Here is a 27,844-nt window from a genome sequence, read left to right on the forward strand (position 1 = left end):
CGGGAGGCTGAGGCAGGAGGATCGCTTGAGCCCAGGAGTTTGAGGTTGCTGTGAGCTAGGCTGACGCCATGGCACTCTAGCCCGGGCAACAGAGCCAGACTCTGTCTCAGAAAAATAAAAAAATTTAAAAACCAAACAAAAAAACTTAGTATCCCGATGAAACTCAAACAATTAATTTGCATTTCCTCTCTATGCAAAAGACTTACCATCCCACGGTCGCACTGGTCAGGATCGCATCGAACAGCAGTGTTGATAAGCCAGCTGTGATCACCTGCAGAAATAATTCCAACAAAAGGTCATCAGAGCAGCAGGACTCCAGTAACTTCCAAAGTCATTCTGCATAAGCTTACTTAGTATTAGTTCTAGATCCCTGACATTAGCCGTTGGTTCCCACTTCCTGTCCTTTCCCCCATACGCTTCCTCGTCCCCTGTATTTAGTGCTGCCACTGAGCAAAGCATTTGGTGTAGAAAAGGCTAAGTCCTAGTCTGTTTTAGAGGTGGGAATCTTCAAAGAAGCATTTATTAATAACTTCCAAACTCTTCAAAAGAGGAGGCACACAGCCAGCATCTCCCTCACCTCTCTCCAGGGAAGAGGAACATTAAGAATATTCGTTTCCATCTTGTCTCAGCGGTGCAGAACTCATCTCCAAGGTCAGGCGCACTTGTTAACCTGTTCCCGAATCCTCCAGATAAAACTAATCTGATATCCTGCCTCCATCCAACACATTGCCTCTCCCACCTCTTCTAATCGCCATCTCTCCTAATCCCCATCTTTCTAGCCCAGGACACACCTGCTAGGAAACCAGGTGCTTCCTGGGGAAGACAGTAAGTCAATAATTAACTCTTTGCAAATAGCTAGAAGGCAAAGGAGAGGAAAGAGGTTATCTCCGTATCTCTCAGAGCCAGAAATTCCAGAAAAGTCTCTTAGAAATGGCAATCACAGGACTCAGACTCCAGAGGTGCCTCTCAACAGTCGGCACAAAGAGTGTTTGTGAACCAATCGCCCAACTTTGTCCATGATTGAAATGTCTGCTTATGAAGATGTTTCTTATTTCGAGAATTCTGTATTCTGCAGGTCAAAATAGCTTCTATGAGGAGGGTGACCCTAAGGACCTGCTTTCTTGTAGTGTGAAGGGAACAGCAGGCCCTGTTGGGATTGGGATGAGGGGCACTCAGGCTGGAGGGCCTCAGAAACACCAACTGCCACCTCACTCAAGGGGACTTCCTGTGCTGTCCTGGAGGCCTCCTCGGGTCTCCCAGGTGGGGACAAGGCAGCAAGCAGATGGCAGAAGGAAGGAGTATACGTGAAGAACCTTGACCTCACTCGTTTACTATGTCTGAAAGAAGTCTGGAACTACAAATGCAGAACCTTCAGGATATAAACTTTGTGAGATGTTGGAACCTTTGTAGTTTACCCATTTGGAGTCACTTTCTGTTTGTCTCTCACTATTGATGTGCAGCAAAAACCTTGAACAGAAAAAGACCTGTGTTTTGTTTTCAGGGACAATGAAGAAGTAGAAACTGGTCAGAGAGACAACTGCAAAGCAGAACACAAAGGATAAGGGGAGAGATTTCTCAAAGCGATCAGTGGTAGCTTTTTTTTTTCTTTTTTTTTTTTTTGAGACAGAGCCTTGCTCTGTTGCCCAGGCTAGAGTGCCGTGGGGTTAGCCTAGCTCACAGCAACCTCAAACTCCTGGGCTCAAACGATCCTCCTGCTTCAGCCTCCCGAGTAGCTGGGACTACAGGTGCATGCCACCATATCCTGCTGATTTTTTGCTTCTGTTTTTAGTTGCCCGGCTAATTTTCTATTGTTAGTAGAGACAGGGTCTCACTCTTGCTCTGTCTGGTCTCGAACTCCTGACCTCAAGCCATCCCCCTGCCTTGGCCTCCCAGAGTGGTAGGATTACAGGCGTGAGCCACCAATGCCAGCCAGGTTTTTTTTGTTAAAGTGCACGATGAATGACACCTGCTGCTTTTTCCTTTTCTTTAAAAACTTAACATTTGAATTAGGTCTTGTGCATCTATGGTCATAAATGAAGTGGGCCTAAAATGTTACTACCCTGCAACACCATTGTCTGGTTCTGGAAACAAGGTTATTCTAAGCACAGAAGTGAGCTCATCAGCTTCCCTGCTTATTCTCCTGTAAAGAATAAGGACGATCTTGACTGTGAACGATCTGAACCCTGACTTGAAGGCCCCCGGACCTGGAGCTACTAGCTGGGGATGGCTTTTCACGGCCATTGTCCTAATCAAGCCTTCTCTTTCTCCTTGTTGCAAGTTTTCCATTTTCATTTTTTCCAAAAATGTATTTCATCTAGGTTTCCTAATTCACTAACATTTAGCTGTTTGGGGAAATATTATACCGTTTGTGGTTGGTTTTATTACTTTCCTTTTTATTCATTGTCATTTTTCTCTTCCTTTTCTTTTTTCCCTTCATTAGTCTTGATGGAAGTCAACTATCTTGTTAATCCTTCTTTCCTTTTGCAACTTCTCGGACATTTCCTGGGATGGTGCCAATGGGGACGTATTTCTTGGACTTGCTGAAAAGGCTCCATCCCACTGATGGATGTCAGCCATGCTGGCAGCTGGGTGTAATGAACACGTCACTCGATTTATGAAAGACCCAACTTGCCTTTTCTATTTCTTCACCATTGTCTTCATCTCCTTTGTCCCTTCGTACCAGCTCTGCAAGGCCATCTTTGGTGGGGATCTGTCCTTATTCTCCAATAGCCTCTTTCATGTGACTTTTAGTCCAGCTGTGACGAGGGACGCCTCCCCGTGCCCCGCAACACTCACAGCCTGGGACTTGTGCCTCTGTTCCTCCGTGAGCTTCTTTAGCTGAGGAGGACTCCTGTCTGCCGTGGGATAGACAGCTGACCTGCTTTTTCCCACTAACTGCACCTTTTGCCAAGAAAAACACATCTTAAAATTTTCAAACCAGTCTTTACACGAAAATAAGCTTGGTTCGGCAGCCACGCTGGTGCCTTCGCCATCTGCTGCTTCCTGGAAATGTTTGTACAGCCTCCTGCCTTTCTCCTGAGCCACCTTTTCAAACTTCTCCAACGTTTTATCGCTCAGCAAGCAAGTTTTCTACTGGCTGAGACGCTCATGGAAAGTTTACAAATCGGGTTGTCTATTTCTGTAGAGAATGTATAGCAAAGTCGTTTGCACTCTGCAGAGCTGCTGGGGGGTCGCTGGGCCACTTCCTCATCTATTTGGTGAGAACCATCAGTTTCTTAGACTTCTGTACTTCCTTCACTTCCATCGCTAGCCCTGGCAGCCAGCTCTCTTTTTGGAGGCATTTTCTCTCTCTCTCTTTCTCTCTCTCTCTCTCTCACAGAGTCACCAAAGTTCTACCACTTCACAAAAGTCACTTCGTAAGAAAGGATAGGTAGCAGCTGACAAGGCCTCTCAGAGAGGTGGCTGCTGGGCGGCTGCCAGCCTGGCTCCGGCTGAGGGACTCCCCACCACACACCGCCCTCACCAAGGGTGAGGTTTGAATTCATGTCTCAACAGAGTGACAGCTTTCTGTACACCAGGGGCCTTCGGGGCTGCGTGAGAACACCCCAAAGTGGAAATGTTAAATCTGCTCATGCCAAGGGTCCCTCTGCACTCCTAAATCCACGGAGGGGGAGCAGAACACAGGAGTGGCTGAGTGTGCCACGTCTGGTCACAGAACGTCCCATGCACGGACACCTGCGGGCAGAACCTGAGAGGTGGAAGGAAGGGACTCCCTTAGCTCACAGGTGGGGAGACTGTGCTCCCGAGATGGTGTGTGACGTGTTCCAGGAGCGTAGCTAGCTTGAGGCAGTGAGCAGTAGAACCAAGGCCCTTCTTTCCTTGCCTTCAACCTCGGAAAAGAGCAGAAGGCCTCAGGCTCCAAGGCTTTAGGTGTGATGCCACTTGCTCTCGCAACAGAAATCAATCCCAGTGCATCTCACTACAGGATCATGGGGTAAGATCAACTCCCAACATCCCAGAGCTGAGAGCCAGGTCCCAGATGTTACCAAGCCTATTGCAGTGTGCTTACCACGGGGCCACCAGGTGCTCCGACCCCTTCAACGTCTCCAGCTATGTTCAATAGGATAATATTGCCCAAATCTCTCAAATACATTACATTTGCTCTCCAAAAAAAGTCAGTAAAAGCATAAACATAAAAAAACACAACAAACTTTTAAAAATGGCTCAAATCTGCCCATAAAAAAGAACTTCAAATTACTCTTGCAACTTGCCATTCAAGAAGACCTAAGAAATAGCCATTACCTGTCCCACCAATTGTTGCTCTTGCTTTTAAAAAACATTTTCAAAAATACATATTTTTCTCCAATAAGAAGGTTATCATTTGAGGAATGTCTCCTTCAGTCACACAGACCTGAATAACAAACACCAGGACCTGCCACAGGCCGAGGGATGCCAACAACAGCAGAACTCAATACAACGCATCGGCCGCCGGGCTTTGAACTTCCTGGCTTTGTCAACGGATGTCACAACCTCTGTGTTATTTAAACAGATTTTGGTATTTAAAACAGATTGAGTTTGTTTTTTTAAACATTCATTTCAATCCTAAGACAAATTTTCTGTTTAAGGGAGTAAAGGAGGGAGGGTTGTAAGTGGGAATTTGTCAGATAGTCAGGTATCTGGGGGAGAATCAGAGATCCAGCTTTATTGTTTTGTTGGCTTTTAAATGTCTGTGACTCTTAAGGAAAAAGTGATGCATATAAGGCCTTCCCTGCCTGCTTCTTCAGCCCAGTTAAACGGGTTGTAGTTTTCCAAACACAGTTTCATATCATCATCTTGCTTTTGCTCAGCAAGTTCTCTCTGACCAGAATAATTTCGTAGGACTGTCCCACACAATTCCTACTCGCCATTCAAAAATCCATCCCTAGAAAACTTTTCCTGAACCTGGCCCCTACCCACACCCCCAGCTGGATCAGGTGCTTCTCAGGGCTTCCGCGATCCCTTTGCCACTGCACACCCCACACTCTGCTGGAATATGTGGTCTCCCCAGTCAGGGTGTGTGTTATTCGTCGTGTCCAGGGCTAGCAATAGAGGCCTGCATGTGCTAAGTGCCTGATACATTTTACATAACTGCACTAGATCACCAGAGCTGGTAAAATAACCCCTAAGGTCACAATACTGTTTTTAAATCATATATTAGAGACAACTGGAACCAAGGACTTGAGAAGCACTGGGACACTCTCTCTGCCCCTCATCTTTGACCAATTACCTCCATGCGGCTAGAAAGAGCTCCACGGAGAGGATCTAAGACTGTATGTCTCTGATTCCAAGTCCAAAATGCCAGGGAAGATTCTGATTGGCTCCTGGACCAACTGATTGTGGCCTGGGAGGCAGAGTAATATAAGAATATAAACCCTTACTCTTGAACTTCATGGTTGGAAATTGAAAGGGACATTTTCCTAGAGGAAGGCAAGGAAAGTGCTGGCAGACAGAACAGATCTCTTCCGTCCATCTGCCATGCAAAGTGTGGTCACAGACAAGCAGCATCCATGTCACCTGGGGGCTTGTAGGAAATGCATCTCAGGCCTGACTTTAGTCCTACCGAACAGCATCTGCTCTGGAACAAGCGCCCAGGGGATATGCATGCACATTAAAATGTGGGGAGTTCTGTTCTACACCCTCCAACTCCAGCAACAAGGCTCAAGAACCACTCTGTCCAGCTGGTGTGTGAACGCGCTGTGCTGCCACCTCTCCAGGGACAGGCAGACTCTAGCTCTCCCACAGGCCACAGAGCTGGAGGTATATGTCAGACAGTCTTGGAGTCTGCCTGTGTTGCAGACTCACATACAAACATTACTAACCCAGCCTTCCTTTTTGGTTCAAGAATAAATCTAATATAAAATTCATAATCTGAGAGCAGGCTCTCTTTTTCTCCTAGAACTCAAGGAACTATTCTAAGTCCACCAGATAGAAACCACAGCCTAGGCTGAGAATTTTGGCATTTTTAGAATAGTCAATTAAACTTTATTATCCATCCTTTGATTTATTACCATAATCAGTGTAATTATTAATGAGCAACAACTCATGCTAAACTCCAGGCATGGTTATTAATAGTCTTTAGTATCACCTTATTAAAATATATGAACCATTAATTTTGCCAAGTATCAGAACAACATTTATTTTAAGCACAATGGGATTGAGAACATAGATGAGGAACAAAAAGATATAAGGTTTATGTGAAAAAAGGATCAATTTTAAACCCAGAGATATCTTAGGTGAATTTTAAAAAACTCCTACATTTTACAGAAGATGAAACAAGAGAATGAAACCAGAAAAATGTAACATAACTAGTTCATAGAATGTAAGGGAAGAAAGTAACCAAAACGTAACGAGGAAATAAAATGCCCCAGACATCAGGCTCTGCAGTGTCACATGTATGATCTCACGTGATCCCCACAACATCTCTACATAGGAGGGTGCTCAGCCCATTTTACAGAAGAAGAGAAGATAAATAGCTTGCTCAAAGCACACAGGTGTAAGAAAGGAAGAGTTGGGACTAAAACCTAGGTCTTCTGGGCCCTCCTTTTCCAACTCCAGGCTAACTCTCAAAGGTGGCTCTGCTTAATCCTGGGGATGTCAACTTAACTCAGTAGTTCTCAATCACAGCTGCACATTCAGAATCTTGTGAGAAGTTAAAAAAAAAAAAATAACACTAATATCCTGTTCCATGTCAATCAGACAGGAATTTCTTAGAATGAAGCCCCGGTATCAGCATTTTTAAAAAAGACTTCCTTGTAGTTCTCATATGAAGACAGGGTTGAATCCCTGGTTATCGACACATTAGTAGTTTGAGTGAAAGTATCCATAAAATTGCCAAACATCACAGAACCACTTCATAACGTTGATGAAACAGGCCAGAACTTGGTAAAACAAGGCATCATCACTATTACCATCCCTAGCGTCACTGTGGGTGTCATTTACTGCACCATTTCACAATCCCATGTATGAGGGTTCCAATTTCTTCACATCTTTGTTATTGTCTTTTTTAGTAGAGTCATCTTAGTGAGTGTGAAGTGGTATCTCACTGTGGTTTTGGTTTGTATTTCCCTGATGACTCATGACACTAGGCAGTGTTTCATGGGCCTATTGGCCATTTGTTCATCTTCTTTGGAGAACTGTTTATGTAGATCCTTTTCCCTCTTCAAAAATTGTGTTAGCTGTCTTTTTATTATTGAGGTATAAGACTTCTTTATATATTTGAGATACAAGTCCCATATCAGATATATGATTTGTTTGTGGGTTGTCTTTTCACTTTCTTGGCGGTGTCCTTTTGGTTTCTTTTTTTGAGACAGAGTCTCGCTTTGTTGCCCCAGCTAGAGTGCCGTGGCGTCATCATAGCTCACTGCAACCTCAAACTCCTGGGCTCAAGTGATCCTCCTGCCTCAGCTTTCCGAATAGCTGGCTGCCTCTTGACAGACCAGAGGACGCTCAGCTTGCCCCAAACAAAGCCATGTGCAGGGAGCAGTCCTCTTTCCTAGTGGCCTCAGAGGTCACACCCCTTCAAGTCAGGTCGCTGTACCTGGGACACTGCTCTCTCTCCCCTAATGAGACCCACCTCCTGGCTACTTCCATTGTCTTCCTTTCAGATACAGGTTTCTAGTGATCGATCAACTCTTTCTGGTGCAGAACTCTCGTGCCCAGGTTTAAGTTCTCTATAAACAAAGGTACAACCATTTTCGTGACATTTTGGGGGTAGCATATTGAAGCCTATTTCATTTTTTCCAATTTCATTTTTAAATAGGCCATATAATCATGATTCTAAAACAAAAAAACCTGCAGAAATATATACAGTGAAGTGTCTCTCTCCCCTCCTAGCCCACGTCTGCTCAGTTCTCACTTCCTGCCACGGGCCATCGTGTTTTTTATGTATTAAGGTTTCTTTATGCACATGTAAGTGAATATGAATACAGACTCTGGGGTTGATTGTTTTTTTTTACACAAACGCTTGCATATTACACATGATTTTACTCCTTGCATTTTTCACTTAGTAATGCAGATGTTCCTCAATTTATGATGGGGTTATGTCCCAATAAACCCAACCGCTGAGGGACTCCCCACCACACACTGCCCTCGCCAGGGGTGAGGTTTGAATTCACGTCTCAGTAGAGTGATAGCTGTCTGTACACCAGGGGCCTTCGGGGCTGCACGAGAACACCCCAAAGTGCAAATGTTAAATCTGCTCCTGCACTCCTAATTCCACAGAGGGGGAGCAGAACACAGGAGTGGCTGAGTGTGCCACGTCTGGGCACAGAAGGTCCCACGCTCAGATACCTGGGGGCAGAACCTGAGAGGTGGAAGGAAGGGACTCCCTTAGCTCACAGGTGGGGAGACTGTGCTCTCGAGATGGTGTGTGACGTGTTCCAGGAGCGTAGCTAGCTTGACGCAGTGAGCAGCAGAACCAAGGCCCTTCTTTCCTTGCCTTCAGCCTCAGAAAAGAGCAGAAGGCCTCAGGCTCCGAGGCTTTAGGTGTGATGCCATCATAGGTCTGGGACCAACTGTATCTCTTGGGATCTTTCTCTGGCAGCGCATAGAGAGTGTCCTCAATGTTTTCATTACAGTTTTCCACTGGCCAGATGGACCACGGGCCTCTATTGAATACTGGGATTGTTTTCAGTATCTTTTGCTCTGATAAAAAATGCTGTTTAATAACCTTACACATATGCCATTTTATACTTGTGGAAATATATCTCAAGGATAAGTTCCCACAAGCGAAAGTACTGGGTCAAAGGGTATACACGTGTGTAAGCGTAGAGAGTCACTTAGATGTTTTGCAGAGAGAAGACATTACAGAAAAAGTGCAATGCATTAACTCTGTGGTTCACGCAGACTCTTGGCCAAGAGCTCCTTAGTAGTCGCGCGTAAAGCCGTGGTCTGCCCATCGGCCATGCCTCACCTAGGCTCTGGGACTCTGCAGCGAGGAACTCACCCCTAAATCTGGGGTTTTAGCTGCTAGAATGTGCGTGGGCATTGTACAACTGCCGGAGGGGGAAGATGGTCTCTTCTGCAAACTTAACACTGGAGGCTTCTGAGTTCACCGCAAAGTCAACTACCACACCAGGCCCTGGAAGCGCCTCGCTGGCGCAAAGCGCTGAGGAGCCTGCCATGGAGACAGGGAGGCTCTGCCGCTGCAGCTGGTGTCTTTCTCATCCTTTCCTTTGCCTACAGCCTATTGTTCGTCAGAGCTGTGCGCCATGGCCCCTGATAAGCCTGGTGCCCTGGACTCACCGGCCTGGGGCCCCCAGCTGCCTTCTCAGGCCTCCAGGCCAAGAAGCCTATGGACTGCATGGCTGTACAGGGTGCCCTCTCCCAAGTCAGGCCTGGCACGGAATGAATGCCTGGAACAAGTCATTCACCTCTCTGGGCCTCCCCTCCTCATCCGCCCTGAGAAGGGGAAAATATTCCCAATAGTCTTACATAAAAATTAACAGGTAGACAACGATCCCATTTCTGTAAAAACAGATAGACAAACCCAGTTCTACGTTGTGAACTAAACTAAAATTTTAAGGCTCACCCCCCACCAGCTGACTAAATGGACCCCCTCGTGGCCAAAGGAATATCCTAAAACTAAATTGCCTGCCAGGAGGAAGGTCAGACATGCCTTATCATGCCCCCCTCCCTTCTTGGGGACATCCTTTGTAACCCATTAACAGGCCTAAGGGTATCAAGGACTAAACTCTGATCTTTTTCTTTTGCTCGAAATTCCTTCCTAAAGAGGCCAGATGAGTCATGCCTACAAATGACAAAATCTCAGTAAACAGGTTTTTCATGACATTGTTTACTTCCCATCCTGATTCTGGTATAACATCATGTAATAGATAAAAGACCCTCAAACATTCCTTTCAGCTAGCATCATGTAATAGATAAAAAAACCCTCAAACATTCCTTTCAGCTGATTCCTGGTTTTTTGGACAAAACCTAACTCTTTCAGCCAATGGTCAACGAATGAATCCCTAAATCCACCTATGATTTGTAAGCCCCCACTTTGAGATGTTCCGCCTTTTTGGGCCAAACAAATGTATGCCTCCCATGTATTGATTTATGATTTTACCTGTAACCCCTGTCTCTCTGAAATGCATAAAACCAACTGTAACCCAGACACACTGAGTCCACTGCTCAAGACCTCTTGGGCGTGGCTCCAGGGAATGGTCCTCAAATTTGGCTCAGAGTAAATCTCTTCAAAATTATTTTACAGAGTTTGGTCTTTTTTCCGTTGACAACGGGTACAGAGAAAAGTCCCAAAGGATATACTCCAAAATGTTTATTGTGGTGGAATCATATAAATTTTTTCTTCTTTTCATTTACTTTCTAAATTTTCTGTAATAAGCGTTTTGAATTTTTTTAATGAAGGGAGTGGGCCAAGTGATTTCTAAGGCTTTTTTCTAGAAGTGTCATGGATCAAAATTAAAGCCACAAGTTAGGGAAATAGTTATTTGCTTCAATAATGGTGAATACACGCTACGGTTAAACAGAGAATCCCAAACCTGACATGGAACCATGCCATTTGCATTCCCACACCCTGGCCCATGCCCAGCTCACGTCTGGGAGCTGCTGGCATTCAGCTATTCTGATGGTTGGGCCTCAGGTTTCCCGAGATATATCCTGACAGTGTGGCTCTGCTCTACCCCAGCTGCAGGTGGAGTTCCTGGCACCCATGATAAGCTGCTCCCCATTAGTCTCCATGAGCCTCTGAGTTTCCTGGAGATGTTTTCTATATTGTAGAGTTACCTGTAGGGAAAACTACAACAACAAAGTGTGGGGGTGTCTAACCATAAAAAAGCCTTCCCCAGGAGGCTGTGCTCAGAACAGTCACATTCAGAGTCAGTCTCCGAAGTATCACCCACACCACAGAGGAGAACCACCAACACTGAGTCTTTCAAAAGAGGCCCCCCAGAAGGAGCACAGGCTTTGCAGTCTGGACCTGGGTTCAAGTCCAAGCCCCCTGATTCTAGCTTAGACAAATTACATAACATCTCTGTTCCCTCATATCTAAAAGGGAGAGAAAAGCCCACAGTTTGGACCACGCAAGATTGTGATGAGACTAAGAAATGTGCCGTCAAAGTACCTACCACACCTCTTAGCACATAGTAAATGCATAATTAATGTTATCCATGACCACTCTTTGTACTTTTATCATATCAGGTACTCTGTTTGCCAGGGAACAAGTGCAGAGCAGAGGGAAGCTAAGGAGCCCTGTCACCTCCTCTGTATAGCAGGAGTCAACAGCTTGTGGGATACACCCTAACCACAGAGCATGAGTTAGTTTTCAGGCCTGCCTGGGTTGGTCACCACTCCGGGCCCTCAGGAGTCTGAACTCTTCCCCCACTCCCACATAAAATCTGACACAGGCACCTCTCAACACCACTGTTTCCACAACGCATGCTAACACACATGTATGTTCTGACATGCCAGGACAAAGGGAGTCGCCAACTTGGAGAGTATGTTTAAAACATGTCCAGCCCCCAGCTCAAAGCCAGAAAGCTCAGGAGAGCCTGAGAGGCTGGAGGAAGAGAGAGCAACTCCACAAGCCTGAGGGTGGCCACCAGGCAGGCTCCCAGCCCACGCCCAGCAGGAGTGCCCAGAGGAAGCAGATCCAGATCCGGACAACGGTGTTCATGTAATTAAACCTCATGGCCTGAGAGAATGGCAGGTGTGCCATTTTCCTTAATTAGTCACAGCCCCTGAAGGAACAGTACACCAGACAGGGCGTGATCCTCACCTGTGTGGCTTAGGCAAAACAATAAACACTTCTGCAACGCTACCGCTACCGCTACCGGGAAGTCTGAGCTCACTTTCTTTACCTTGGCGCTGAGCTGAAGATGTTAGAAACCCTCTCCAGCCGGGAGAAATGGTGGCCACTGCCCAGAACAGCAAGGAACCAGCCTGGCGAGGTCTTTCTTTCCCTGGCAAATGAAGCCCAAGACCACCTGCAGCCCAAAGACAACGGCGGAGCAAGAGGCTCCAGGGATCTGCCCGGGAAGCTGTGGCCTGGCACCTCTTTGCCTTCCCACTGGGCTGTGCCTGCTGAGCACGGCACCATCACAGCACCCACATCTGATTTTTTAAAAAATCCAAGTATAACATAATGTGAACTAAAAATAAAATCCTAAGCCCTACGCTGGCTGAATGAACCCAGAGAAACCTTAAAACTGAGTTCCCAGCCATGACAAGATGGGAGGTCAGACACACATCATTTTACCCCTCCTTTGCTAAGGGCATCAGACTTATTTCCTAAGGGCCAGACGGCGTTCTTCCCTGATAAAAGACCACCAACCATGAAGTGGTTTTAACAGCCTACAGAACATGTGCAAAGAGAGTTTTCGTGTCCTTGTTTCACCTTTTGGACGTAGAGGGCGGCCATTTTTAAAGGTGGACCCCTTAAAAGGACAGAAAGCCCCATGCGCAGGCGCATAGTTCTCTCCGCATAAATATTCAGGATTCCTCCTATAGCTTGTTAAATATGTATATTTAGCCACCCTGCTCAGTATAAAATCCTGTTCCCTTTGTCCCTCCTTAGAAGGACACGTTCCTGGCTTGCAGCCGGGAGCCCTGTTTCCCAGCCTGCTGGAATGGCCACCGCCAGCTGTAAACCCTTTACAAGAAATAGAGCTCTTCTTTTCCAAATTATAAACCTGGTTATTTTTTTTTTTAGTTAACAACAAGTGTCACGAAATGCATGGAGTGAACGAATCTCAAGCATACAGCTTGCTGCACGTTTGCTTCCGCAAACAGGCATGTAACTACCACCCGGACAGGGATACAGAACCTCCCAGCATCTCCCCAGGCTCCCTCATGCTCCTGAGGCTGCAGCTCTTTTTTATTGCAATGCAGGATTCTATTGTATAAATAGATGAAATTTACTTCTCCCTGACTGGTGTGTGGGTTATTTCTTCCGGTTTTGGGCTATCACGAATAAAGCTGCTATGGATTTTCTTGAACATGTCTTTTTTAAAAAATAACAGCCTTACTGAGATATAATGCACATACCATGGAATTCACTTGTGGAAGGGTACAATTCAATATTTTTAGCATACTCACAGAGTTATGCAACCATCGCCACTATCCAATTCCATGACATTGAACATGTCTCCTTGTGGATATACGTCTTCATTTCTCTTGGGTATATACTTAGGAGTGGGATTCCTGGGTTATAATGTAGATGTTGTTTAGCTTTAGTGTTTTCTAAGCCAGAAATGTCATTCCACATCCTCACCAATATTTAGTGTTGCTAGTTTTTTTTCACTGTAACCATTCTGGTGGCTGTGCAGTTCCACATCAGATTTAACACCACTTTGTCTCAATTCCCCATTCTCTTCCCACTAGCCTAGTGCAAACTTGAAGCTGCAATTTCCCTACCAAGGACATATCCAACAATCTTTAGGTCTGACACTTCTTTTTATTTCTTTTCCTTTTTTAAAATAAGCATCAGTGTAGCATTTCCAAAATGTTAGATAAAATGACCAATTGGTTCCCCAGAGTTACTTGAAAAATTGAAAAAACAGCTAACGCTAACTGCTTAACACACGTTATTTTATATAATTCTTGCAACATACCTGTGAAGTGTATACAATTATTCCCATTTTATGGATGAGAAAACTGAAGCATAGAGAAGTTAATTGATCTTTGCAAGGTCACACTGCCAGAGTGGGATTCTTACCCAGGTCTTTCTGTCTCTGTAACACTGGGCTATTTGTCAGTACTCTCCACTGTCTCATTTCCCTAGCCTGGAATAAGTTACTCTACACTTCTGCTGAATAAATCTACTAATAGAACATCTTCCTACAAAGCAACTTGAAAAAAATCTTCATGGAAAAGAAAACTCTCAAAAAAAGCATGAGTATTGAAACCAGCTTATGTACTATATAATTCTGAGGGTGAAAGTAAACAACCCAACCAAAACACAAAGAAAACAATAATAACCATGAATAACTTCACAGAAGGTACAGGCATCGAATCATCAGGATTGATCAGATCTGGGTGGTTCACACAGTGGTGGCTCAATTCAGATGCCAGGGCAGGGAATATTCCAATTGAAGATGCATCTATTGTCACTGACTATGGGCTCAAAACCGGGCTAGCTGCTGTGGAGGATACAATAAGACACCTACTCTTTCAGTGCTTTGGAATGAACAACTTTTCTCATTTCTAGAGTGTTCTAGCTATCTGTGAAGGACAAAACATAAAATGCATACTCCAGTGAAAGAGGAAATTTAATAATTGCCAAAACCTTCCCTCCCAAAGTGTTGAGCTCTGATATCCTAACAGTTTAAGGGTGCACAGAGGGAAGTAAAGAGCTCTGAATGGCACTGCCAGATGGCAGCAAGTGTTTGGCAATTTGCAATAGCAGGACCAATGCTGCTCACAGTAAAATTGCCAAGGTGGGAATGCAAGGCCTAAAGTTAGGAGAATACCCCTATTCCTACTTGAAGAAAAAATATATTTTCACAGATGAAAAAATCCTCCTTTTTGGGGCAGGAGGCGAAGAACAGGACACAATTTGGGTCATTGAAACGAAGATTTCAAATTGCAAGATGATACATTTAACACAGGGTGAAAAAAGTAACACTTGCTGTTCTTTTTTTGGAGGGGGAGGGGCAGTCATTGTACAAAGGACTAACCAGAGACTTCATTTATTTATTTAATTTTTTTAGAGACAGGGTCTTGCTCTGTCACCCAGGCTGGCGTGCAGTGGTGCGATCATAGCTCACTGTAGCCTCGAACTCCTACACTCAAGCAATCCTCAGCCTCTGCATCCCAAAGTGCTGGGATTACGGGCATGAGCCACTGCACCTGGCCCAGTGATTTTAAAATAATGGCTCCTAATTCCATTTTGACTAAACAATTTTAGAAGTACTTTAAAAGTCACCAAATCCTCTGCAGTTCAAATTATGCATTTGGGGAAAAAAAACCTACCCTTTACTCATTCTTCAGGCAGTATTTATAAAGTGCTGGGTGCCATGCCCGGTGTTAGGGATCTAACCTTGAGTAGGATGTGCCCTACCTATCCTTAACCCGCCTCGATGCAGCAGGTGGGCTGCTGGGAAGTACAGTTACTTGATTATTATTGTTATTTTTTTATTTTCCTGAGTTTTATCCTTATTCTTCTTCTCCTGACATGGAGATAAGGCGAAGTGGTAGCATTTTATTTATCAAATCTTGACCGATCGCCTGCTATATTCTAGGCCAAATATAGCCACATGCCTGGAAAACTGTGCAGAGAATGCACAAAGCCCCACACAGGGAACAAAGACCTGAGGTAAGGCAGGGAAGAAACAAGACAGGATTCTTCTTGAACACAGGTGCACCGACGCCCGCCCCCCACCCCTGTGCAGCAGCCCTCATCCCCACCCCCATGCTCATACAACAGAAGACTGCTGTGGAAATGTGGCCAGGTGACCCTGCCCCCTGCACAACTATCTCCCTCAACACCCCCCGCCAAAGTGTACAGAAACAAGCAGATAAAATTACAAACTCAGTCTCTCAGCTACTTGTGTTTACATGGTACGAGGAAATTAGTTGTTGACTTAAAACACCTTCCTTGCCACATACTTGACTAACGGACTGGCTACTTTGGAGTCCTATAAACAGGCACAACCTGCTTATACTTAACTGTCTGGCCTCAAAGTCAGACACAAGTCTACTCATACAGAAGCAAAAGCAACATCAAAAGTCTTAACCTAAATGACCAGTTGGTGCAAAGGGCTGACGCAGAGTCAAGAAGGGGAAAAAAGCAAGTCTGGACTACTTTTTGTAAGAGAAGACAGAAATTTTAAACAGGAAATATCTACTAAAACTCTTTTGAATCCGCATGTCACTCCTTTCTGACATTCACGTGTCCAAACTTAGCTTTCCCATAAAAACGTCTGCTTGTTCAGACTTCCCAAGAACAGTTTTGTTTTACCAGTTCTGACCACTCAGCTCACTCTGCTGACACAGCCCTCAGGCCTGGCGTGGTCCCCTCTCTGGCCTTGGTACCGGCAGAGCTTAAAATGCTCTTCCTATGTTCAGCCACACCTTGGGGAACTGAGGATACAGACAGAAGGTCTATACAAAGAGAAGTGGGAACCCAAACAATAAATGGCACAAATAAAGGAATAGGTGTATCACAAGAGCATGGGACAATCAAAATTACTCCCTGAGATACACACAGAATTCCATCTTTCTTTGTTCCTGATGTGAGTGCACAAACCTGCAACGGTGTGTAGAACAAAATCAGTTTATTTAAGTACTCACTCAACATTCATTTTTTTCCGTACTATCCCACAGTGAACCAAGTACACATCAACTCATCCCCTAGGGGAGGCCTTGCAAACTTTCCCAATGAATTAGCCTTTATGTTGCAAAAATCACTTTAGTTATTTTAAATTATACGAGATATTAACAGCACCCATAAAACCTTTATTTACAGTCAGGAAATTTGCAGAAATTGAGGACATCGCCTCGGTAAATAAGCAAATGACAAATGAGCAAATTCACTTAGGCCAAAAGTTGTGAAACAGAATTGCTATCATATTTTTGCAACACAGAACACTATGATGATCAATGGTACTCAAAATAACCCAGAAAAAATGAGGAGTACATAACTGGAAACAAGGAAAACAACAACCTCATCCAAAATAGCAAAATGTCCACTCACACCACTCGCTTCTCTATGAGCTATTTTGACAATAGGAAATGGAACTTCCAAATTTTTCTTGAATCCCAAACTGTAATTCCCTCCCACGTGTCCTCTGGGAAGACACTGTTCATAAACAAATAATCCCCAGATAACTGGCTTCTTCGCTGTCTGCACGGGGCTCGACACGCACAGCAGCTCCCTGACCTGCCACTTCATGTCCCTGTCGCCTCGGCAGTGATGTCATGGAAAGACTACGACATGCTGCTATTATTGCCAAGCCAGAGACTGTAAAGAAAATTATGCTGCTACCTCTAGGTTTTGATTTTCCATGAAAAATTATTCTCATCACCATAGCCACTTAGACTAGTGAAAAAGAAAAATGATTTAATTAGGAAGCAGGCATAATTAGATTTTTCAAGCACACTCTTTCAACATGAAAGTTCCATTACAGCATGGCTTCATTTGGATTAACAATTTATTTGCCTCAGATCATTCCAGAACATGGAAAGGTACTGGAGGAAGAAAAGAAAAGGAATGGTAAACTGCTGCCAGAAAGTTATATATTCAGTGTTCCAGCTCTTTTAGAATTTGTCTAGCAGGTTTTCCTGTTTTCACCGGAAGACCTCAACACCCTCCCCCAAAAAAGAAAGTTATATATTCAAGTGAGCTTTGAAATGTGAAGGGAGGGAGGGGTAAGGAGTTTTCAGAAACTGAGATGGGAAGAACTACAGACAGTGAACGGAGGGGACTGGCCTCCTCTTCTGTGATTACCATTTACCATCTAGAAAGTGTAGAAAGACAGCAACAGGCTCTCTACCCAAGGGACAGCAACAATCAGGATGAGAACAATGATGGTGACTAGAATGAAAAGAAGTAACAGTAATAATAGAATATAAAGTAGAAAAAGGAACAGAACTAACTGATTCCACACAGACTTGACCTATAAGAGCAAAATGTGATGGGCATCATAACTATACTTCTAAGATTTCTTCTGTAGCTTGTGTGTGTGTGTGTGTGTGTGTGTGTGAACACATGTGCACACGTGTGTGTGCATGTCAGAAGTTGAACCTGTAAGAGCTGTGATTACAGTTACTTACAGATTACAGAACCAGAAAGATTTACTTGTCACCTCCTCAGAAGTTGAAGGTATAACTCTATATTAAGCCCTGGAACTTCCCTACAAATGTATCTCCAAAAAATTAGGTAGAGAGTTAAAATTTATGTTATTTAGAAGTTATAAAATCAGTGTGATTTCACATTTAAAAAAAACTTAGCTTTTTTTTTTTTTTTTAATTCCGCCAGAAACAGCAAGAGTGTTATCAGTGGTCTTAGAATCATTTTAAAATTTCAAACATCGAAACTTAATAGCATTTGTTGACAACATTTTTATGAGTTCATCCTATATTAAAAATAGGTTTAATTTTATCTAGTAAACTAACATAACCAAGACTCCTTCTTAGTTCAATATCCTGGCAATAGATCAAGAGACATGTCAACATGTCACTGAAGAAAGACATCAGGACCTGCTATTACCGTTACCAGTTTCTAAGACCTGGCAAAACAGCCTGAGAGATACAGGTAGTTGAAACTCAGAAAAATTCCTACGCAGTTAAGATTTCTCCATAAGAATAAATCAGAGGCTGAAATTTATCAGCAGACTCACCTCGACTGTCAAAAGGAAACTCCTGTATGGGAAACACAGCCCAGGACAGTGGTCGTGTTACTCCACAAGGAGGTGTTGTTATGGAGACAGCTTTGAAGGCTCCCTGGCAATTCTAGTGTGTAATTAAGGCTAGTGAGTGATCACAGGACAGCCAGCAGGGTGGTCTCCATGGAAACCACCAAACATACATTTTCACATGCAGAGCGACTATTCTGAATCAATGACTCTTTATATAGGTTTAAAAACATTGTGAATGGGGCATCAATTGCTTCTTTTGTTAGACAATGTCTGATTGAAGATGCTGTCAGAGACCTTGTTCTCATGGATGCTGAATTCTGAACAGCATCTGCAGCAGGCAGTCCACAACTAGATTCACTACCCAGAACTAGTGAGTACAAATGGTAAAGTCAGACTCAGGAAGTCACTGGTTAATTTTGTGAAAGAATTAAACTAGTGGTTTGACAGAGTCAAGGAGGACCTGCCAACTGCTGGCTCTCACTAATCCAGGGCTGTCTATCTATCATTTAATCTTCTTGATGAGGTATACATTATTATTATACTTGTTTACAGATGAGAAAAATTATTCATATACCTAGAAAGTGGCAGACCTGAGACTCAAAGCTAGGTCAAAATAAGTCTTTTCTAGGTCTGTATGACTCCAGATAATGCTGTGTTTGCAGAGCATTTTGCCACCCCCTATTTTCATACACATGATCTCATATATTCTACTTTGAAACACTTAGGATCCCAGGTTCTAGCATTTTCTAAGTTTGCAGTATTGCTCCACTTCTGTACCCACAACACACCCCAGGTTTGAGGACTCACGTGAAACCACGTCTAAGAAGGATTTGACCACCATCCATCTGGACTGTGTGAGCAACATTCTATCCTAAGGAGCAATGGAAAGGGAAATTCCATTCTAGAAGTGTGAATTTTGACTGTCCAAACTAAGTAAAAAGAGGGACGAACATTTCAATTAACCTCCTGTAGCATATACATCACGACCTTCCACAAGAGAAGGTGGAATGTGGTGATCCGCATGGAAGAAGGTCAGACTGCATAGTGTTTCCTACTTTATTCTGGTAAGTCTACTAAATAATTTTTACATCTGGCAAATGTTTTATCAAGTAGGCACCGATCATTAGTGATATGGTTCCTAGCAGATCATTACATAATGCTACAAATCAATACAATTGAATGTAAACGCCATCAGCATTTAGTCCTGAATATCAGATATAGTCGACACTGTTAGAGCTCATTAGAATCACAATGTTTCTGAGCTATCTTTAGTTATCTTCTAGTCCAGACTCCTTGATTTATGGATGAAATAACTGAGGATTAGAGGGTCTCTTAGTCCATTTGGGCTGCTATAACAAAATACCCTAGATTGGGTGGTTTATAAACAACAGAAATTTATTTCTCACAGTTCTGGAGGCTGAGAAGTCAAAGATCAAGGCGCCGGCAGACCTGGCGTCTGCTGAGGGCTGCTTTCTCATAGACAGCACCTCCTCACTGTGTCCTCACCTGGTGGAAGGAGCCAGGCAGCTCTTAGGAGCCTCCTTCATAAAGACACTAATCCCATTCATGAGGATTCTGCCTTCATGGTCTAATCACCTCCCAAAGCCCCCGCCTCTTAATACCACTACCTTAGGGGTTAGGATTTCAAATATGAATTTTAGGGGAACAAACATTCAGACCAGAGCAGAGGGGTTCGGTGAATAGTGACCCAAGTCAAGCAGTGAGTATTCTTTCCTTTGCTTTTCCCGCTGAAATTCCAGTCCCTCTACCACATACCTCCTGGGGAAGACCATGTGTGCCTCCTTCTATCCCTGCCCCTCTGCTAGAGCTCAGAGAAAGGTGCCCCATTTTCTCTAAAACTAGCCCCCCACCCCTTCCATGGACTACTGAAACTTGTTTCCCCCATTTCCTCTCATTCTTTAGCATCTTCAAATCTCTCTGTAAATGGCTTTCTTCTTTCCTAGAGACAAGCACGCCCGAGTCCTTGTTTTCCTAGAAAAGGCGTCACCTTCGCGAGAGCTGGCTATCCCCTTGCCAGTGTCCAGTCACAATCTTCTACCTGCTTCTTTGTTGAGTGTTTATGAGGCATCTTCTGCCCCACTCCCAGCCCTGCCCTTTACTAAAATTGTTTCCTCGATGGCTAGCAATGTCCTTGCTCTCGTTTTTCCTCAACCAGATCTCCTTGACCTCTGGTGGCATTTTTGTGTTACTCCTTAAGATCCTCCCCTAGGCTTCCCCACACTGGAACTAGGAACTTTCCTAGTTCCCCTCCTATATCTTGGCTATTACTTCTCTCTCCTGCTCATTGCTACTCCCTGTTATCTAAGTATCTCCCAAGCTAAGTTCTCAGTCTCTGTTCTTCTCTCCCCACATCCTCTTACTCTCCCAGCAAGCTCATCTATTGATTCATTTTCTTGATTTCTGTAGCCAAAATCCAAATGGACAGGCAAAGACCTGATTTCTCACCAACATTTCACTGCACTTTTCCAACTCGAAACAGCTCCATTTAGATGGTTTAACACCATATGCATTTGTCTAAAGTATATTTCACCAGCTCTACTCCCCACAGACTCTTTCATAACCACCCCCATTTCTGTCTGTCATGCCATGGATTTCTCATGTCTCTAGCTACAAACCTCAGAGCCATCTCTGATGTTCCCCACCCATCACTCCCTATGTCTAAACTATCATTACCCATCCCCTATCTGCTCTAAAATGATCTGAGTCTCTGTTATCTAATTCTTTTAAAATGCCACATATTTAACTATATGATAAATTAAATGATTAAAATGTATTTTCCTTCAAATTGGGCAGTCAAGTTTGACCTTTCATCTTTATTCTTGCCATCACTGCCTTGGACTTACCTCCCTTCTAAATGCGTGCCAGGCATTTCCAATCTAGTTTGAGCACCATTGCCATATGAACCTGCTCAAACATTATCTTCCTTTAGTCAGCCTCATTCAGAGGCTGGTTTTGTGGAATAGCTTTTAGGGTTTCCTATTCTCTGACTCTTCTGTGCCCTAATTCCTCCCACACCTCCACATCCTCCTCCTCCTCTGGTCAAATTTATTTATCACAGTTCTCCACCTGCTCATCCCACCTTAGGGCTCCTGCCAGTCATCCTGGAAGGCCCTCATTCCCTATTCCACCTCTCCCAGGCAACCTTGGTCTGCAGGAACCAGCTCTAGCTGCTCCCCTGCCTCCACCTGCTCACAGAGCTTCTTCCTGTTCCCAGCTCCGGATGTTAGCACCACCCAGCTCAGCTTCATCCTCTAATAGTCTCACTCCTGTTCCTTTACCCTCCTCCTCTGGATTACAGCATGCGTTAGGCAGGCACTGCACACGACTAATGCATCCCACCACTTCCACACAACAGTCAGATACTCCCAAGATTTCGCTAAATAAATGTTGACTGATTAGTAGCATCATGTCCAAAAAGGGGGCCATTCAGAGAGACCATGTGGCTTCATATAACTTCTAACACCACCCAAACACTAAGAATCTATTACATCTTAAATGCCAGGAATTGGCAGCTGTTTCAGGGAAGCAGAAAATTATAACACAGTCTTAGGGAAGGGATTAGAGAAGGCAAGGGAGACACCTAGGTTACATTTAAGAAGAGGCCTGTTCACTCTCAGGTGCTGACCCAGCACCGTACGGTCCTGAGAGTAAGGCCACGGCATACACGAAAGATGAAACTCTAACAATCAAAACAATAAACAAAACCAAATCAAGAGACCTATCCCAAGCAAGCTATAGAAAAATTATTTTCCTAGGGCCATAGAAAGTACAGGCTAAGACTTGGTTTTCTGGTCTGTCACTGTCTTCAGGACACAAAATGGTGGCAGTAATTAGGGCATTGGGTTTCAAGGAAGAAAGTGTTATGCAGACAGCTCTGGAAGGGGAAGCAAATGCTGGAGCCTCAGGCCCTGAGAGGGTGGGGGCTGCTGCCTGAGGACGTCTCTCCTATCCTGGCTCATCCTGAACACAAACTCACTCTGACCTCTGCTGCTTCTTCCCAGTGACACTGAGAACTCCAGTCAGTTTGAAGTTAACAAGGATGAAACAAGGCACTACTCAATCCAGGAAGAATTCTCATGTGAGGACTTAAACCTGCTGGAGAAACTTACTAGGAGAAAAATATAAACTCCTACCACATCCTCCTTGTACATCTACACATTTAATTGCTTTTTTCTTAAATTCATTCATTCACTTTGTCCTGCACTCATGCTTTAAATTACAAGTGAGGGGATCCCAATATTTTATGAAGATGCACTTAGATTTCACATGCCTGAATTTACCAAGAGGAGGAATATTTTTTAAGGGTTGCCAAATATTGTTATTTTTAGCTTCTTAAAATGTTTCTCAAATTCCCCTTAAGGAAAACAATAGTGGTAACAATATAAAATGACTTAGAAGGCACTTTTTCCCCATGCTAAGCATTCTCAGATCCGAGGAAGACACTGAAAAAGGTGATGACCAGAGAGACACAGGGACACCTTCTCTCTGAACTTAAAAGTTACAAAGTTGATGTGACATCTCCTTGGAAAATGGCCAGCCATGAATGGGCGTCCTTTTGGAGCAAGGAGAAGGTATCCCCATCCCCCTCAATGACCTCCCTCTCTATGTATTTTTGAGTCTTCACAGAATCCAGATTCTCTTCTGGCACCAAGGGAACGTCTTTCTGAGTCACCTTCTGAATATGCTGGCACCCAGTAAAGTCACAATGACATCATGGGGAAATGCTGTATTGCTAAGTACGATCACGTTGCATTTCAAATGTCAGCACATTTTGATGTGCAGTGGTCCAAAGAATGGATACATATTCTACCACTGAGGATCACAGAGTTTATTTTCAAATAGAATTAAAAAAGGAGGGAGTGATTGCTTGATGTACTGAGGCTGCAAGAGACCTTAATGGCTCATCTAATCCAATCCTCCACATTTAAAGGATTAGCATTAAACCACCGCAGCCAACTAAAAAGCTTCCCTCTTCTGAATTAACTATTGAAGAGGAAGTTATGAACCTCCTTCAGAGTTTAGAAAGATAAAAAGAAGACTTATGAAATTAATGGTCAAATAGGCAAAGCCATATACACAGAAAAAAGGTCCTTCTAAATCCTAAAGAACAACATTTAAGCACCATTACTTTACAGTTTTCAGGGATGATTTACGTGCCATAAAATTCACCTATTATAAATGCAAAATGCAATGGTTTTTAATGAGCAAATTTAGTAAATTAATTTAAATGACTGTGCATCATCACCACAATCCAGTTTTAGAACATTCCCATTACCAAAAAAATTCCTTCAAGTCTATTTGCAATCAATTTTTTTCTCTAAGAAACTATTAGTATACTGTCTCTATAAATTTGTTTTCCTGGACACTTCACACAAATGGAACAATACTATATGTATTGTTTTGTGAATCGATTCTTTCACTTAGCGTAACATTTTTGAGATTCATCCATGTTGTAGCAATATATTAATAGCCTATTCCTTCTGATTGTTGAACAGTATTCCACTGTGTGTGTATACAAATACAAATAAATATATATATTTACTGAGTCTTGTTTATATAGATACTAGTTGACAGACATTAAGATTATTTCCAGGCCGGGCGCGGTGGCTCACGCCTGTAATCCTAGCACTCTGGGAGGCCGAGGCGGGCGGATCGTTCTGAGCTCAGGAGTTCAAGACCAGCCTGAGCAAGAGCGAGACCCCGTCTCTACCAAAAAATGGAAAGAAATTAATTGGACAGCTAAAAATATATGTAGAAAAAATTAGCCAGGCATGGTGGCGCGTGCCTGTGGTCCCAGCTACTCGGGAGGCTGAGACAGTAGGATTGCTTGAGCCCAGGAGTTTGAGGTTGCTGTGAGCTAGGCTAACGCCACGGCACTCACTTTTGCCAGGGCAACAGAGTGAGACACTGTCTCAAAAAAAAAAAAAAAAAGATTATTTCCAATTTTTGGTTATTATGAATAATGCTACTACGAACATTCATGTATAGGTTTTTTTATGGTCATATATTTTCATCTCTTTTGGGTAGATTCTTAAGAATAGAATTTCTGGGTTGTAGTCAGTTTATGTTTAACCTTTTAAGAAACTACCAAACTGTTTTCCAAAGTGGCTATATACATACCCACCAGCAATTTATGAGGATTCCAGTTTCTCCACATCCTTACCAACACTTGGTATTGTCTTTTTCTTTTTAAATATAGCTATACTGGTGGGTGTGTGGTAGTATCTCATGATTTCAACTTGCATTTCTCTAATGATTAATGATGTTGAACACCTTTTCATGTACTTATTAACCATCTATATATCTTCTTTAGTGAAATGTCTGTTCAAGTCTTTAGACCATTTTAAAATTAGGTTGTAGGTCATCTCATCGAGGTATAAGAATTCTTTATATATTCTAGACACAAGTCCTTTATAAGACACATGAGTTGCAAATATTTTCTCTAGGCTGTGGCTTATCTTTTCATTTTCTTAATGGTGTCTTTTGAATTGTATTAATAAAAGGTTTTAATTTAAATGAAGCACAATTTTTTTTCTTTTTTTGATACAGGGTCTTGCTCTGTCTCCTGGGCTAGAGTGCAGTGGTGTCATCATAGTTCACTGCAACCTCGAACTCCTGGGCTAGAGTGATCCTCCTGCCTCAGCCTCCAGAGTTGCTAGGACTACAGTTCTGTGCCACCAGACCTGGCTGATTTTTCTATGTTTTGTAGATACATGGTCTCATGTATGGGATCTCACTCTTGCTCAGGCTGGTCTTGAACTCCTGGCCTCAAGCGATCCTCCCACCTTAGCCTCCCAAAGTGCTAGGATTACAGGTGCGACCTACCATGCCTGGCCAATGAAGTACAATTTATCAATTATTTTATGGCCCATGTTTTTGGTGTCATAACCAATTCTTTGACAAATCCAAGGCCATTAAGGTTTTTTTCCTATGTTTTCTTCTGAGAGTTTTCTAGTTTTAGCACTACATTTAGATTTATGATTCATTTTGAGTTAATGATGTGAGGCAAAGATCTAAGTTTTTTGTTTGTTTGTAGATTGGTTGGTATGTGGATATCTGATTGTTCCAGCACCGCTCGTTGAAAAGACAACCATTTCCTCACTGAATTGCCTTGGCACCTCTGTTGAAAACTGATAGACCATAAATGCCTATCCTTATACCAATAGCATAATGTCTTAATTATTCTAGCTTTGTATTTAATTTTCAAATCACATGGTTTAAGTCTCCCAACTTTTTTCTTTTTTTTTCTTTTAAGCCAGTCAAATTTAGCATTTCTAACTTTGATAATTTGCATCTTTTCTCTTATTTTCTCAGTCAGTCTAGTGTATTAATGCTTTTATCATTATCAAATGTCCCTATTTTTCTCTAGAAATATTTTCTGTTAAGAAGTCTATTTTGTCTGATTTTAATATAGCCACTCTAGCCAGGTCTCTTATAGTTGCTGTTTGCATGGCATATGTTTTTTCATCCTTTTATTTTCAGCCTGTTGTGTCTTTGACTCTATGGTAGTATTATAGACAGTGTATAGTTGGGTTTTGCTCTTTTAAATCCAATCTGATAATCTCTACTTTTTGAGTTAGATATTTATTGTATTCACATTTAATGTAATTTTTTTTTTTTTTTTTTTTTTTTTTGAGACAGAGTAGTGCCGTGGCGTCATCCTCGCTCACAGCAACCTCAGACTTCTGGGCTCAAGCGATCCTCCTGCCTCAGCCTCCCGAGTAGCTGGGACTACAGGCATGTGCCACCATGCCCGGCTAATTTTTTCTATATGTTTTTAGTTGTCCAATTAATTTCTTTCTATTTTTAGTAGAGACGGGGTCTCGCTCTTGCTCAGGCTGGTTTCAGACTCCTGAGCTCAAACAATCCGCCCGCCTCGGCCTCCCAGAGAGCTAGGATTACAGGCGTGAGCCACCGCGCCGGGCCATAATGTAATTATTGATATGGCTGCTAGCAACAAATATCCCAGTCTTTAGCTAGGAATGTCTTTATTTCTCTTTCATTATTTGGGGGCAGTTTTGCTGTATATTGAATTCTTGATTGACAAGTTTTTCTTTCAGCATGTGGAATGTGTCATCCATTGCCTTCTGGTCTCCACTGTTTTTGTTTTCTTTTTTTTCACAACTCCCCTTTCATAGAATTTTTTTTAAAGAAAATGACAAAGGATGGACTATTTACTTATTTATTTAGTGAGATGGCATCTCGCTATGTTGCTTAGGCTGGTCTCAAACTCCTGGCCTCAAGCAATCCTACCGCCTCAGCCTCTCGGGTTGCTGGGATTACAGGTGTGAGCCACCATGCCCAGTGGTCCCACTGTTGCTGATAAGTCAGCCATTAATTGTATTTTTGTTCCACCATATGTGTTGAATCATTTTCCTCTTGTTCCTTTCAAGATTTTCTTGTCTTTCAAAAGTCTGATTATAAGGTGTCTAGGAGCAGATTTCTTTTTATTTATCCCACTTGGGGCTCACTGAACTTCTTGGAACTGTAAATTAATGTTTTTCATCCAATTAGGGCAATTTTGATCCATCTATTTCTTCAGATTTTTTTTGATTTTTTTCTTTTACACATATGTTGAGGTACTTGATATCACACAGATGTGAGGCTCTGTTTACATTACTTCAATCTTTAAAAAATCTTTTCTTTAGGTTGAATAATTTCATTTGCTCTACCTTCTAGTTCACTTATTCTTTCTTCTGCCATCTCAAACGTTGAGTCTCTCTAGAGAATTATCATTTCAGTTACTGTATTTTTCAATTCGAGAATTTCCATTTGGTTTTTTTAAAAAATATTTTCTATCTCTCTATTGAGATTCAGTATTTACTGAGTCTTTAATTCTTTAAACACAGTTTCCTTCTGATCTCTGAACATATTTAAATAGCTGCTTTGTAGTTTTTCTCAGCTGAATCCTACATCTGAGGACAGACACTCAGAGGCAGTTCCTATTGACTGCTTTTTTCCTGCACATAGATCACATTTTGCTTCTCTGAATATCTCTAATTTTTTTGTTGAATACTGAACCTTTTAGATAAAATATGGCAGCAACTCTGAATTCTGACTTTCCCCAGAAGGATGGTCATTATTTTTGTTTTGCTTATTTAGTAATATTCCTGGACTAAGTCTGTCCTCTAAAAGGTACAGTTGTTGATTTCATTATTCAACTTTTTTTCTTGTTTTTATTTTTAAATGTGGCTTCTTGGGGTCATCCCCATGTCTGCATAGCTTAGTGTTCTGGAAAAGACTAGTTAGAGGTTTTGCTCCAACAGCTTGAGCCAGAAAGCCTTGTTCTCGCTGCTCCTGACTCTGTGTGTGGGCTGGGGAGCACATTCAAACCTCAGGCTGTTTTTATGTCTGCCCCAGCTTTTACTTTCTGCTGGCTCTCTCACACGTCCTCTGTGTGTGCACACAGGCTCTGCTGGCCAGGGCCGTATGGGTATTTTGAGCCTGCTCCCTGTCTGCTGCTCATGCACACAGACTAGCAGCAATCTGGGATCTATGGAGAGCTATCA

The 27,844-nt window shown here is 42.9% G+C and overlaps 1 protein-coding gene across 1 annotated transcript in view; it reads right to left on the reverse strand.

The window, feature by feature from the left end:
* Positions 1 to 27,844, reverse strand: part of TMEM241 (transmembrane protein 241) — a 101,210-nt gene that overhangs the window by 10,588 nt on the left and 62,778 nt on the right. The window contains exon 14 of the mRNA XM_012652108.1: positions 207 to 271. Coding sequence (XP_012507562.1) covers positions 207 to 271 — 65 coding nt within the window. The remainder of the gene's footprint in view (positions 1 to 206; positions 272 to 27,844) is intronic.

This window comes from Propithecus coquereli, unplaced genomic scaffold (genome assembly GCF_000956105.1).
Source record: "Propithecus coquereli isolate 6110/MARCELLA unplaced genomic scaffold, Pcoq_1.0 Scaffold38, whole genome shotgun sequence".
NCBI classification, from domain to species: domain Eukaryota; kingdom Metazoa; phylum Chordata; class Mammalia; order Primates; family Indriidae; genus Propithecus; species Propithecus coquereli.